The sequence below is a fragment of the Rhinichthys klamathensis genome, unplaced genomic scaffold, assembly GCF_029890125.1.
Source record: "Rhinichthys klamathensis goyatoka isolate OS25496 unplaced genomic scaffold, OSU_Roscu_1.1 h1tg000414l_1, whole genome shotgun sequence".
In the NCBI taxonomy this organism is placed as follows: domain Eukaryota; kingdom Metazoa; phylum Chordata; class Actinopteri; order Cypriniformes; family Leuciscidae; genus Rhinichthys; species Rhinichthys klamathensis.
This window is the reverse complement of record NW_026606914.1, coordinates 826,908-837,793: the sequence shown is the minus strand read 5'-3', so window position 1 is coordinate 837,793 and position 10,886 is coordinate 826,908. Positions and strand designations below refer to the sequence as shown.

Below are 10,886 nucleotides of genomic sequence, written 5' to 3'. Positions count from 1 at the left end.
GATCAGGAAAGTTCCTAGCCTGGGAAAACCCAGACAACTTCCGGCAAATTTAGATTTGCTCTGAAAGTTAGTCTGGCAAAGAGCTCATTCAAGCCCATTTCCAATCCGTCGAAATCGCGGCACCAATCAGAAACGTTGGGACGGGCTTTATACGACAACAGCGCTGGGATTTTGAAGCAGATTTTGTAGCCTACATTACAAAGATGGATGCCGCCGTCGTTGAGAAACGTTCATGCATCACTCGTTCGAATCAGTTATTGCGTCTGTTTTGAGCGATTTGAACGTTTCCTTTTTGTTAAAAACCGAGCAAAAAACAACAATATGAGATGTTTTTCCGCCGCTCTGCATACATCATCTCCTTCATCGCTCTGATTGGTTTTAGGTCTATCCGCGACGTCCGTTGGTGATGCCCCTCTGGAAATGATTTGTCTATGACGCTTTGCCAGACCATAACTCAGTTACAACTGAGATGGTCTGGTTTCAACCAGGCTAGAAAGTTCCAGGACTCGAACTTGGGTCTCCCGAAGCACATGTTGGCGCACTTGCCCATGAGGAATTGTGGTGTGATATATTTGAGTAAAAACTATAGGCTTGAGTTTATCGTCCCGCCAGTGCGACGCCTAAATTTACTTCACTATATTACAATTAAATCCTAATCTAATCATGACAAACTATATATCATTGGAAAGGTCTAAGGCTGTGTGTCCACCAAAGCGTTTTTAGCCGGCTGAAAACGCTAGACGCTCTGCTGAAAACGCCCAGCTGTAGGCGCTTGAGAGCGTTTTGGCAGCGCAGCGTTTTTTCCGTTGAGACGCTTCGTTGCTATGATACAGAATATCTGAATAGAATATTCCGATTACCGGGCGTTATTTCTAGAAATGTATCTAAAAAAAAAAAGAGCTTTGACGGTTTGCAAGCTAACGTTACGCTAACGTAGATCCCGGCCCCCACCGATCAGCTGTCTGACTGCTTACCTGATAGACCGATCGCCGATGAAATGTTCCTCCAAGCATTGTTTTTTAAATTCACATTGTGGTAATCCGGGGATGTCATCTGGTATAAACACGTATGTTCGGAGACCAGCAATATTAATTTTTCATCCATTTTGTTCAGCTCTGCTGGTTGATGTCCTTGTACACAGAGAATGTTGAATGACAGTTGGTCGGTGTGATATTAGTCCCGCCCCTCCTCCACTGTGATTGGACGGTTGGTGAAAAGTGACAGTGATGAGCGCTGCGTTTTATCCAAAAGTTGAACATTTTTCAACTCTCGGCGACCAGTAAAAACGCCGGGCGCTCAGCGCTTCAGCGTGTAAAAAACGCCGAACGCTCAGCGCTTGAGCGTTAAATACACGCTCAGCGCCTCGTTGCGCTCATGGCGTTTAAAAAACGCGGCGCTCCCATTGAAAACAATTGAAAACGTATGCCAGGCGCGAGTAAAACCACCAAAGCGTTTTTAGCCAGCTGAAAACGCTTGACGCTCTGTTGAAAACGCCTAGCAGTGGGTGCTTGAGAGCGTTTTTTCCGTTGAGACGTTTCGTTGCTATGATACAGAATATCCGCAGCACAGTTTACTTGTAACTGATTTCGCAGATAATTTGTTTCATTCTGAAAATGTATTTTTCATCCAGTTTGTTCAGTTAGCTCTGCTGGTTGATGTCGTTGTACAGAAAGAATGTTGTGAAAGTTGGTCGGTGTGGTATTAGTCCCGCCCCTCCTCCACTGTGATTGGACGGCTGGGTAAAAGTGACAGTGATGAGCGCTGCGTTTTATCCTAACATTTTTCAACTCTCGCCGACCAGTAAAAACGCCGGGCGCTCAGCGCTTCAGCGTGTAAAAAACGCCGAACACTCAGCGCTTGAGCGTCAAATACACGCTCAGCACCTCGTTGCGCTCATGGCGTTTAAAAAACCTGGCGCTCCCATTGAAAACAATTGAAAACGTATGCCAGGCGCGAGTAAAAACGCTTTGGTGGACACACGGCCTAAGACTCCTAAATAGATATTTTACCACTGTTTTTGTTACAAATTATGTAGGAACAGTAATAGATGAATTTATGACAAGAGTGAACCTCAAAAAATCATAACAGGAGTTCTGACCTTTGTCACAAAAAGTTGACGCACACACTTTTAATAATTGAAACTTTGGTTTTCATGCTAAAGGTTCATAATAAAACATATAATCTAGTATTTTTCAATAAAAAATTATAAAATAATATTATCCTCTAAAAAGTATAATATATATTATCCTCTAAAATATAATATTATCTTTTTTTTTTATTACCTTTTTTATTGCATCACATATTTTAGTAGTTATCACAAATTAGGTATCACTTAAAAGCTTACAAACTCAGAATTCATCCTGTGAAAACCATTTTGAAATTGAACGTTGGTTACCATAGAAACGGTACTCTAAATTATTTGATCAGGCTCCTCCCCTTTTGGGCATCATCATATTTCATAATTTATGATCAAAACCTTTTATAATCTTGACAAAACACATATTGTCAGAAAGGTCTAAGTCTCAAGGTTCCACATTTTGTGACAGAATTGATATTTGGACAGAATTGTATTAATTTGTTAAGGCAGAATGCATACAACTAATTTCAATGGAATGTATGTCACCCGGTGGCTATGTTTGGTATTACGCCAAAACAAAATCTGATGGGAACTCCAAATTTGGAACACATCTTGGTTATATACACTACCGTTCAAAAGTTTGGGGTCGGTACGATTTTAAATACTTTTAAAAGAATTCTCTTCTGCTAACCATGGCTGCGCTTATTTGATTAAAAATACAACAAAAATCAGTTATAGTATTAAATATTATTCCAGTGTAAATCAGCTGTTTTCTGTGTGAATATATAGTAAAGTGTAATTTATTCCTGTGATCAAAGCTGAATTTTCAGCATCACCAGTGTCAGTGTCTTCAGTGTCAAATGATCCTTCACAAATCAGTATAATATGAGGATTTGATGCTCAAGAAACATTTATTATTATTATCAATGTTGAAACAGTTGTTGGTCTGTCAGTTGTACAGTTTTTTTGTTTTGTTTTTTAGGATTCTTTGATGAATAGGAAGTTCAAAAGAACAGCATTTGTTTGAAATAGAATCTTTTGTAACATTATAAATGTCTTTACTGTCCTTGATAAATAAAAGTATTGAATTCTTTCCTCCAAAAAATTAAAATAAAATTCTCACTGACCCCAAACTTTTGAACGGTAGTGTATATGGATTTGATTTTATAGTAATTTTAGAGTAAAAAAATATTTAGTAAAATATATATTTTATATAAAAGAAAAAATATATAGTACAGTATATTTGATTTACTGTAAATTTAAACTTCCACAACTTTTTCATACTTTAATTGTTTGAAGGGCTTTCACTTCAGCAATAATCTGCTGAGTGTTTCCTTTAAAATAAGACTCAACTTATGTCTGTGTTGTCTGTATTCCAAAGCATTCTTGAATTACAACCATTTAAGTTTGAATAGTGCATTTTAACCCCCATTCTCAAAAAGAGGGGTGACAGCGAAGGGGTTAATACCTTTGGCTTATTCCAAATATTACAAATTGCATACTTTGTCTTCAATAACAAATGTACATTATTAGACAAATAAAATGTAGCTATACTTTGTACACAATACTATTGTATACTATAATGTATTTTGAAAGTATACTTTCAATGCATTGTTACAATGATCATTTCCACCACACAGTTACAATATACCTAAAATATATTTTTAATTAAGTGCAAATGAATACACTTTTAAAAAAATAAACTGAATTTTCACTTCAAGTATATTTTTTGAAAATATATTTTTTAGAAAATATACTAAAGTACAATTATTTTAAAGTGTGTATTGAAGTTGTATTGTGAAAATAGTTAAAAGCATGATGCTAATATACTTTTAATATATTTAAAGATTTTGTTAGTATATTTGCATTGTACTATTGAAAAAGGGAATATATTTCAAATACTATTTTCACTAGGGCAGACATTTAGACAAATACCAAAACTAATATTATCAAGAAATCCAAATTTGAGACAAAAAATACGCACACAAACTCACTGCCAGTAAAATCAATAGAGAGAAGATCTCTTGATAACAAACAATGATTTCTGGAAAATAGTCTGCAAAACACTTTCGGTATGCGTAAAATCACAAACATGCAACTAGTCTAGTATAAAATCATACACAGAACAAACAAGGCAAAAAGTTAAAGGGATAATTCGCCCAAAAATGAAAACTCTGTCATTAATTACTCACACTCATCTAAATTAAGGAAAAATAAAGCTTCAACCCCAGACATTTCCAAGCAGCACAGCAGTAATGACTTTATGAACTTCTTTAGTTACAAGATTGATAATATTAGGGAGAAAATTATAACTATGCAACCATCTACTACAGTATTGCATCAGGCAGTGCATTGTAGTCTCCCTGAGGAAAAATTTGATTCATTCATTGCTATAGTGTGCTCCTGGGTGTGCTCTTTGTTACCAATCTTTCATTTGAAAGTCACGTGTCTAGTATCTGTAAAACCGGATTTTTCCATCTTAAAATATATATCTAAATTACGCCATATGTTCTCATTGACAAATGTGGAACAATTAGTTCATGCGTTCATGACCTCAAGGCTAGATTATTGTAATGCTCTACTGGGTGGTTGCCCTGCACGCTTAATAAACAAACTACCGCTGGTCCATAACGCAGCTGCGCGAGTTCTTACCAGAACCAGGACGTATGACCATATCAGCCCGGTTCTATCGACACTGCATTGGCTGCCTTTTAACCCTCTGGGGTCCAAGGTGTTTTTGGGGTCCTTAAGATGTTTTGACATACTCTGACATTTGTGCTTTTTTCAGTTGCTTATAAACATATTACTGGCAAAGGTGTAATTACACTCTATTTAGCACAAACAGGGCTACCATAATGTGTTATCAACATGTATGTACATTTTTGTATTTTTGAGAGAATATTGTTTATGCGTGGTTATTGAAAAAACTAAAACTTAAAGTTTCTGAAATAAGGCCACAAAACGCATACTAAATATGTGTCCACAAGACTTTTGACTAATGGATGTTGTCGCCTAGAGTTTTTTCTTCAAAATGATCTGAAAATCATCCTGCCTTATCATTCACATAAAACAATAGATTGGTTTAAATAAAAAAATGACACTTTTTGTTTGGAAAGGCAATATGCGCAGGGGTGTGACCTGCTGTGATTCACACCTGAGAAGACAATGGGCCCGCATAATGAGCGCATAATTGGGCTGCATACTAATGACCCTTTCATTCAGGTGTGTCACTGAGCCACAAGAATGCAATGACAATATATATATATATATATATGCCTATATAATACAAAATTGGTTCACAGTTCCAATTATTTATTTATTTTTCAAATTGTGCTTGCAAATTGTATAATATCAAATGTAAAAATTTCTAGTAATTGTGCAGTTAATTCTCATACTGTTTTTACAGAAAGTTTGGGAATGTATCCCAAATGTGTCACTAATAAAACACAATACAAATAATTTAAAGAGGAGGCTTATATTGAACTTTTAAGATTTACCTAAGATTTATTTATATGTAGCCTACATATATTTTTGTGTTTTAATAAAAAGGTTACAATTACAACAACAATTAAAATTTTAACTATATTTCAAATGTAATCTTTCTTTGTATTATATACTAAAGTATACATTTTATCATACATATTTCACAGTTGCGGATTAATTAGTTTGAATATAGCCTACAATCGAACAAACACTATAATAACATCTTAGCAAACAAGCTTATTTGATGTGGCAGTATTTTACAGTAAAAACGACATCTTGTCTTTCATATGTAACATATCGTTTTTATGATTAGGACATATAAATGTTAATTTGCAGTTTAATACGTTGCTTATACAAAAATATTTTATTTCAACATATTTCAGTCGATTTTTACTCATCTCAGTATTGGAATATAGTTAGGTAAAAGCTGTTCATTCATTCACACACAAAAACGCGATTCAAACAGTCTTTTTGTTTACAGACACTATTCCATATCGCGATTAGCACAAAGCACTTGAAAATAAAGAATGTACCTATTTCCTCGGCTGGATCCGTTGCTGCTCCAAATGAAACTACCTGTAGCCTACTTCTGAGGTAATTTTTTCCAGGATTATTATTAAGATAGTATTATTCCTCACAGTGTCGTAAATATGAGTCTCTTTCGGTGGTTATCCAGCTGATGTGGGCGTGGATCGCCTCAGAGCATTTGTGTTTGAATAGAGCGCGCGCTCCGTGGGCGTGGTCAAATTAACTGTAATGAGCTGAGACGAGAACGACTATCCTCTCTCTCTTTTCGTACAGATTACATAAAATGAGAAAAATTTGTTTTTTATATAAATTACTTCATTTAAAAGAAGATAATTCAGGCTTCATGCCTGTGTGCCTGTATACCTGTTTGACTGAGTATTTGCAGAGTTAGAGCAAAGATTTTTCGGACGCGTTTCAGAATGGACTTCACTGACAGAGAGAACGCAGAACGCGCATCATGTTTATTTTTCTTTATTAGGCGAAAAGCACAACACTTTGTTTTTATTATGAGGTTCCACAAAAAAAATACAAACTTAACAGGATCGAATGATGTACAACACTTATATGTAAGATCAAAATTAACAGAGTAATTTGAGTCTCTTTTGCACTGATAAGGAAAAAAGTGAGCTGGTATCGCCGGCGAGACTGCCGACCCCAGAGGGTTAAAGCCCCAGTACATGAGCGAGCTCTTAACGCATTATAGTTCTTCACGTCTATTGCGATCTCAAAATTCTGGCCAGTTGATAATGCCTAGAATATCAAAATCGACTGCTGGCGGTAGATCCTTTTCCTATTTAGGACCACAACTTTGGAACAGTCTTCCTACCATTGTCCGGGAAGCAGGCACACTCTGTCAGTTCAAATCTAGACTATAAACAAATCTCTTTGACCTAGCATACACATAATACATTATCGACTTCTATAATTCAATGTTAGGCTGCATAGATTAGGTCAGCCGGAACCGGGAACACTTCCCATAAATCCTGATGTACTTGTTACATCATTAGAAGGATGGCGTCTACGCTAAAATTAGTCTCTCTGTCTATCCCGAGGTTTACCGCAGTCCGCCGGATCCAGGCCGTATCCGGATCTGATGAAGGACCTGCACCTGGACATGACGACAACGCAGTCCTGAAGTGTCAACTGTGAAGGCCTCCTTCCTTTCACTTTACCTCGGTACAGATAAAACGTTGTCGGGATAATTCCGGTTCACGTGGCTATGCGGAAGCAATAAAAATGTATTATAAATTTTTCTAGAACCTTGGAACTTGGAACACATTTCATGGTTTGCGTTCTCGAGCCACCAGGCCCTTTTTTTGCAAATGAGCGGCCGGATCGCATTAAGGGTTTTCTGTTGGAACGGTGTCGTGTTAGCGCCTCCTAAGTTAATAATTAATGATCGTTGCGACGGAAGTGAATCAATCAAAACTAACTTTAGCTGGACAATAACTTTACTCTAGAGCTGCTGTAAAGCCCAAACAATCTCTGTTACTTTAATTTCCTATTATCACTGTAAAGCTGCTTTGAAACAATCTATATTGTTAAAAGCGCTATATAAATGAAGGTGACTTGACTTGACTAAGATGGCTTGAGGATGAGTAAATTATGGGATAATTTTCATTTTTGGGTGAACTAAAACTTTAAGTTGTAGCGCCCCCTTGCATCAGAAGTTGATTAAATTGGCAAGGTGTCTTCCGAATACTAGTTCAAAGTTTTTTTGAAGCCATCTTTTACTCACTCTCATTTCATTCCAAACTGTCTTCAGCAGAATATTACTTCTTTGAGTTGCTTGTCATAGTCACATAGGGATCTTGTTCAATGTAACCTCTTTTTTATCATAATAACAGCAGGGGCCAAATCGATGCAACATGCAGCATCAACCCTGTGTATTAACACTTAATGGACAACAGGCACCGATGGGGTGGCATCGACCAGCCTCTGACGTACGTCTCTTTCTTAGTAAACTTCCCCTTTTAGCCCAAAATAATACATTTCAATAACATCTCCACAGTGTTTTTACTCTCAGTGTATATTCCACATTCTCTGATTTGTTGACTTGTTAACTCATTTACATTTCCACATCAGTTCAAAAAAAAAAAAATGTCTTCAAATGAAATAATTAGTATAAAATTGTCTTTTTTACTATGCAGATCTATTTCTTTGTATATATACACTTCAAAAACATTCACCTAAAGATACACGCACTAAAAAAAAAAAAAAAAAAAAAAAAACTTACAAACACGCAGAGACAGGATGTAGTGGTGACAGGGATGTTCTGTGACAGCAATCTGTACTGGATACAGAAGCATTTTTCCACCTTGTACGTGTACAACTCTCAAACAAGCTACAAGAAACTTCAACATTCAACATTGAGAATTGTTGTTATTTGTTGTTGTTGTTGTTTACAGAGTCTAAATTGTGACCTATTGTATTACTGAAAACCACTCTAATAGACCTTTGTATAAATTCTGAGGTACAGTTTGAATACAGCTTGAAAATCAATATAATTGTAATGATTTATTGTGTGGACCTACTGTGTGAAACATAAAGAGCTCTTTGAATTCTGTTTTGCACCGTTCTGTAATAATGCCATTGTCGGATGGCAGTGTACGTGTGTTCCAGTACATTCCATACATTAACAATTTCAAAAACAAAAAAGAATGACACCATTGTGCAGCACTAATTTGTAAAGTATAATTTCAGCAGTACATCCAGATATCTGCATGGCAGTTGAACTCTAGATGAACTGAAATTACCATTTACTAATGTTCCACTGGCATTTTGCATGCATTTGCTATTGTTGCAGAAATTGTCTTATTTTTTCGAAGAGCTTATTTCCTGCCTTGTTTCATCATTTCCTGCCCAAGGGACAAATATCACTTGCTGGTAGTGATTGCCTGAGAAACAATGCATGCAGCACAATGGAATCGCTTTCTGTTTATCATGGGGCCATCAATCGAGAAATGTGTGAGATGCGTCTGTGTGAAGCAGGCAAAGATGGGAGCTATTTAATTCGAGACAGTGAGAGCGTTCCTGGAGCCTACTGCCTCTGTGTCCTGTAAGTCCTCAAGAAATCTCTGCATTTTTTGCAGCTTTAAGCACATTTCAAGCGTGTTAACGAAAAATTTCACAATTACAAATTGTTAAGTCAAAATTTTCATTTTAACTGCACACGTACAATTTAAAACGGGCAAGTTCTATTTATTGGCCTTTGCTTTTATTAATCTGTGATTTCTCACACTACCAGGTGTAAAGGTTTTGTCTACACGTACCGGCTCCAGAAAGACACAGCGGGCTCCTGGGCGGCTGAGGTGAGGATCTTGAACGCAAGAACAAAATGATACATTTAAAGGCACAACACAAAAGCAAACCTCATTTGCAACATTAGATATTATTATTGAAATATGATTAGCTTTAAAAATACTCTAGCTTTGTATATATTGTCTTACAATTGTCTACTTTTGAAAATGTGTTAGGCCGACAGTTAGGCGGATAATTATAACTCCTTCATTGCTGTTCATTTAGATTTTCTTTTTGTATTTTAACCGCAGCTAAATTTAAGTAGAGGTTGTTTTGTTTTTTTAACTAAATTATGATGAGTGCTGGAGACACTAATTGGCTGATTTTCCAATGAAAACCAACCATTTAAAAATAGTTTCTTCTGCATTACACATATGTACCATGTGTAACTAGATATTGTGTAAATCTGTCAGTAGTAATTGATGAGGAAAACATTACAAAACTGTGTTTTTCCTGAGAATGACTCAAATGTATAGAGGTATGAAACAGCTGTGGAAACGTATTGTTTGGCTGGGCTGAGATTTAAGTGATTTTACAGAGGGAAATCTCTCAGCTCTAACATCTATAAAGCCAACATCTCATTTTGAGACTGCGTGACATTATAGCTATAGATCTTATATAGATAACATTAAAGAAATATGGGTGCTCACGTGTATATTTGGACTCTGATTTACAGATTTGAGTTGATCTGCCCTAGTTCCCGGGTCCTTGTAAATAGATTATACTGATGTTGTTGTTATTGTAGTTGTTTGTTCGTTTATTTATTCATTCGTTTATTTTTTTTGACAGACTGCACCGGGTCAGACTAAACGCTTGTTCCGAAAAGTCAAGAATTTGATAAGTGCCTTTGAGAAACCAGACCAGGGCATCGCTGTTCCCCTCCTCTATCCTGTAACTGTCCAGAAGTTCTGAATATTCCTCATCACCTTCCTTAAACCATCTACAAGCATCTTTATGCTGTTTCATAATAACATGGATTTGTACATATAAAAGGATTTGTATAAAAGAAAAAGAAAAATCTTAATTTGTAAAGAATGTTTTACTGTGGAAAATTGTGAAACCTTCATCTCAAATGTATTTAATACTGTGATCAATGGTCAACAAATATCTGGGTTTTTTTTAATCCTATACTTAATCCGTTACTTCTTTCCCAAATATGCGTGTTTTTTTCTCGATTATTATCATACAGATGTATACATGCTACATTATTTCAACTTCATCTCAGTAAGTTTGGAATTCCTAAAGTATCCTTTTATTTTGAATAGATAACTGAATAAATATTGGTAATATTTTTTTTTTTGTGTAGTGACTTTTAATAAATCACACTTTATGAGTTAATAATACTTGACTTGAATTGACTTGGACTATTTCTATTTAATAATAACAATTAGTAATTTAATAATAATAATAATTAATAATTTTATAATAATCAATAATTCTATTTCACATGTTTAACAAAACAGAAAATGTTAAATAAAAAAGACTTAACTACAAATAT

At 35.6% G+C, this 10,886-nt stretch overlaps 1 protein-coding gene across 1 annotated transcript; it reads left to right on the top strand.

The window, feature by feature from the left end:
* The first annotated feature begins 8,965 nt into the window (after positions 1 to 8,965).
* Positions 8,966 to 10,557, top strand: sh2d1ab (SH2 domain containing 1A duplicate b). The gene is made up of 3 exons (XM_056235197.1): positions 8,966 to 9,146; positions 9,336 to 9,399; positions 10,178 to 10,557. The coding sequence occupies exons 1-3, from the start codon at positions 9,010 to 9,012 to the stop codon at positions 10,298 to 10,300; spliced, it is 324 nt and encodes a 107-aa protein (XP_056091172.1). The 5' UTR covers positions 8,966 to 9,009; the 3' UTR covers positions 10,301 to 10,557.
* Positions 10,558 to 10,886: the final 329 nt, after the last annotated feature.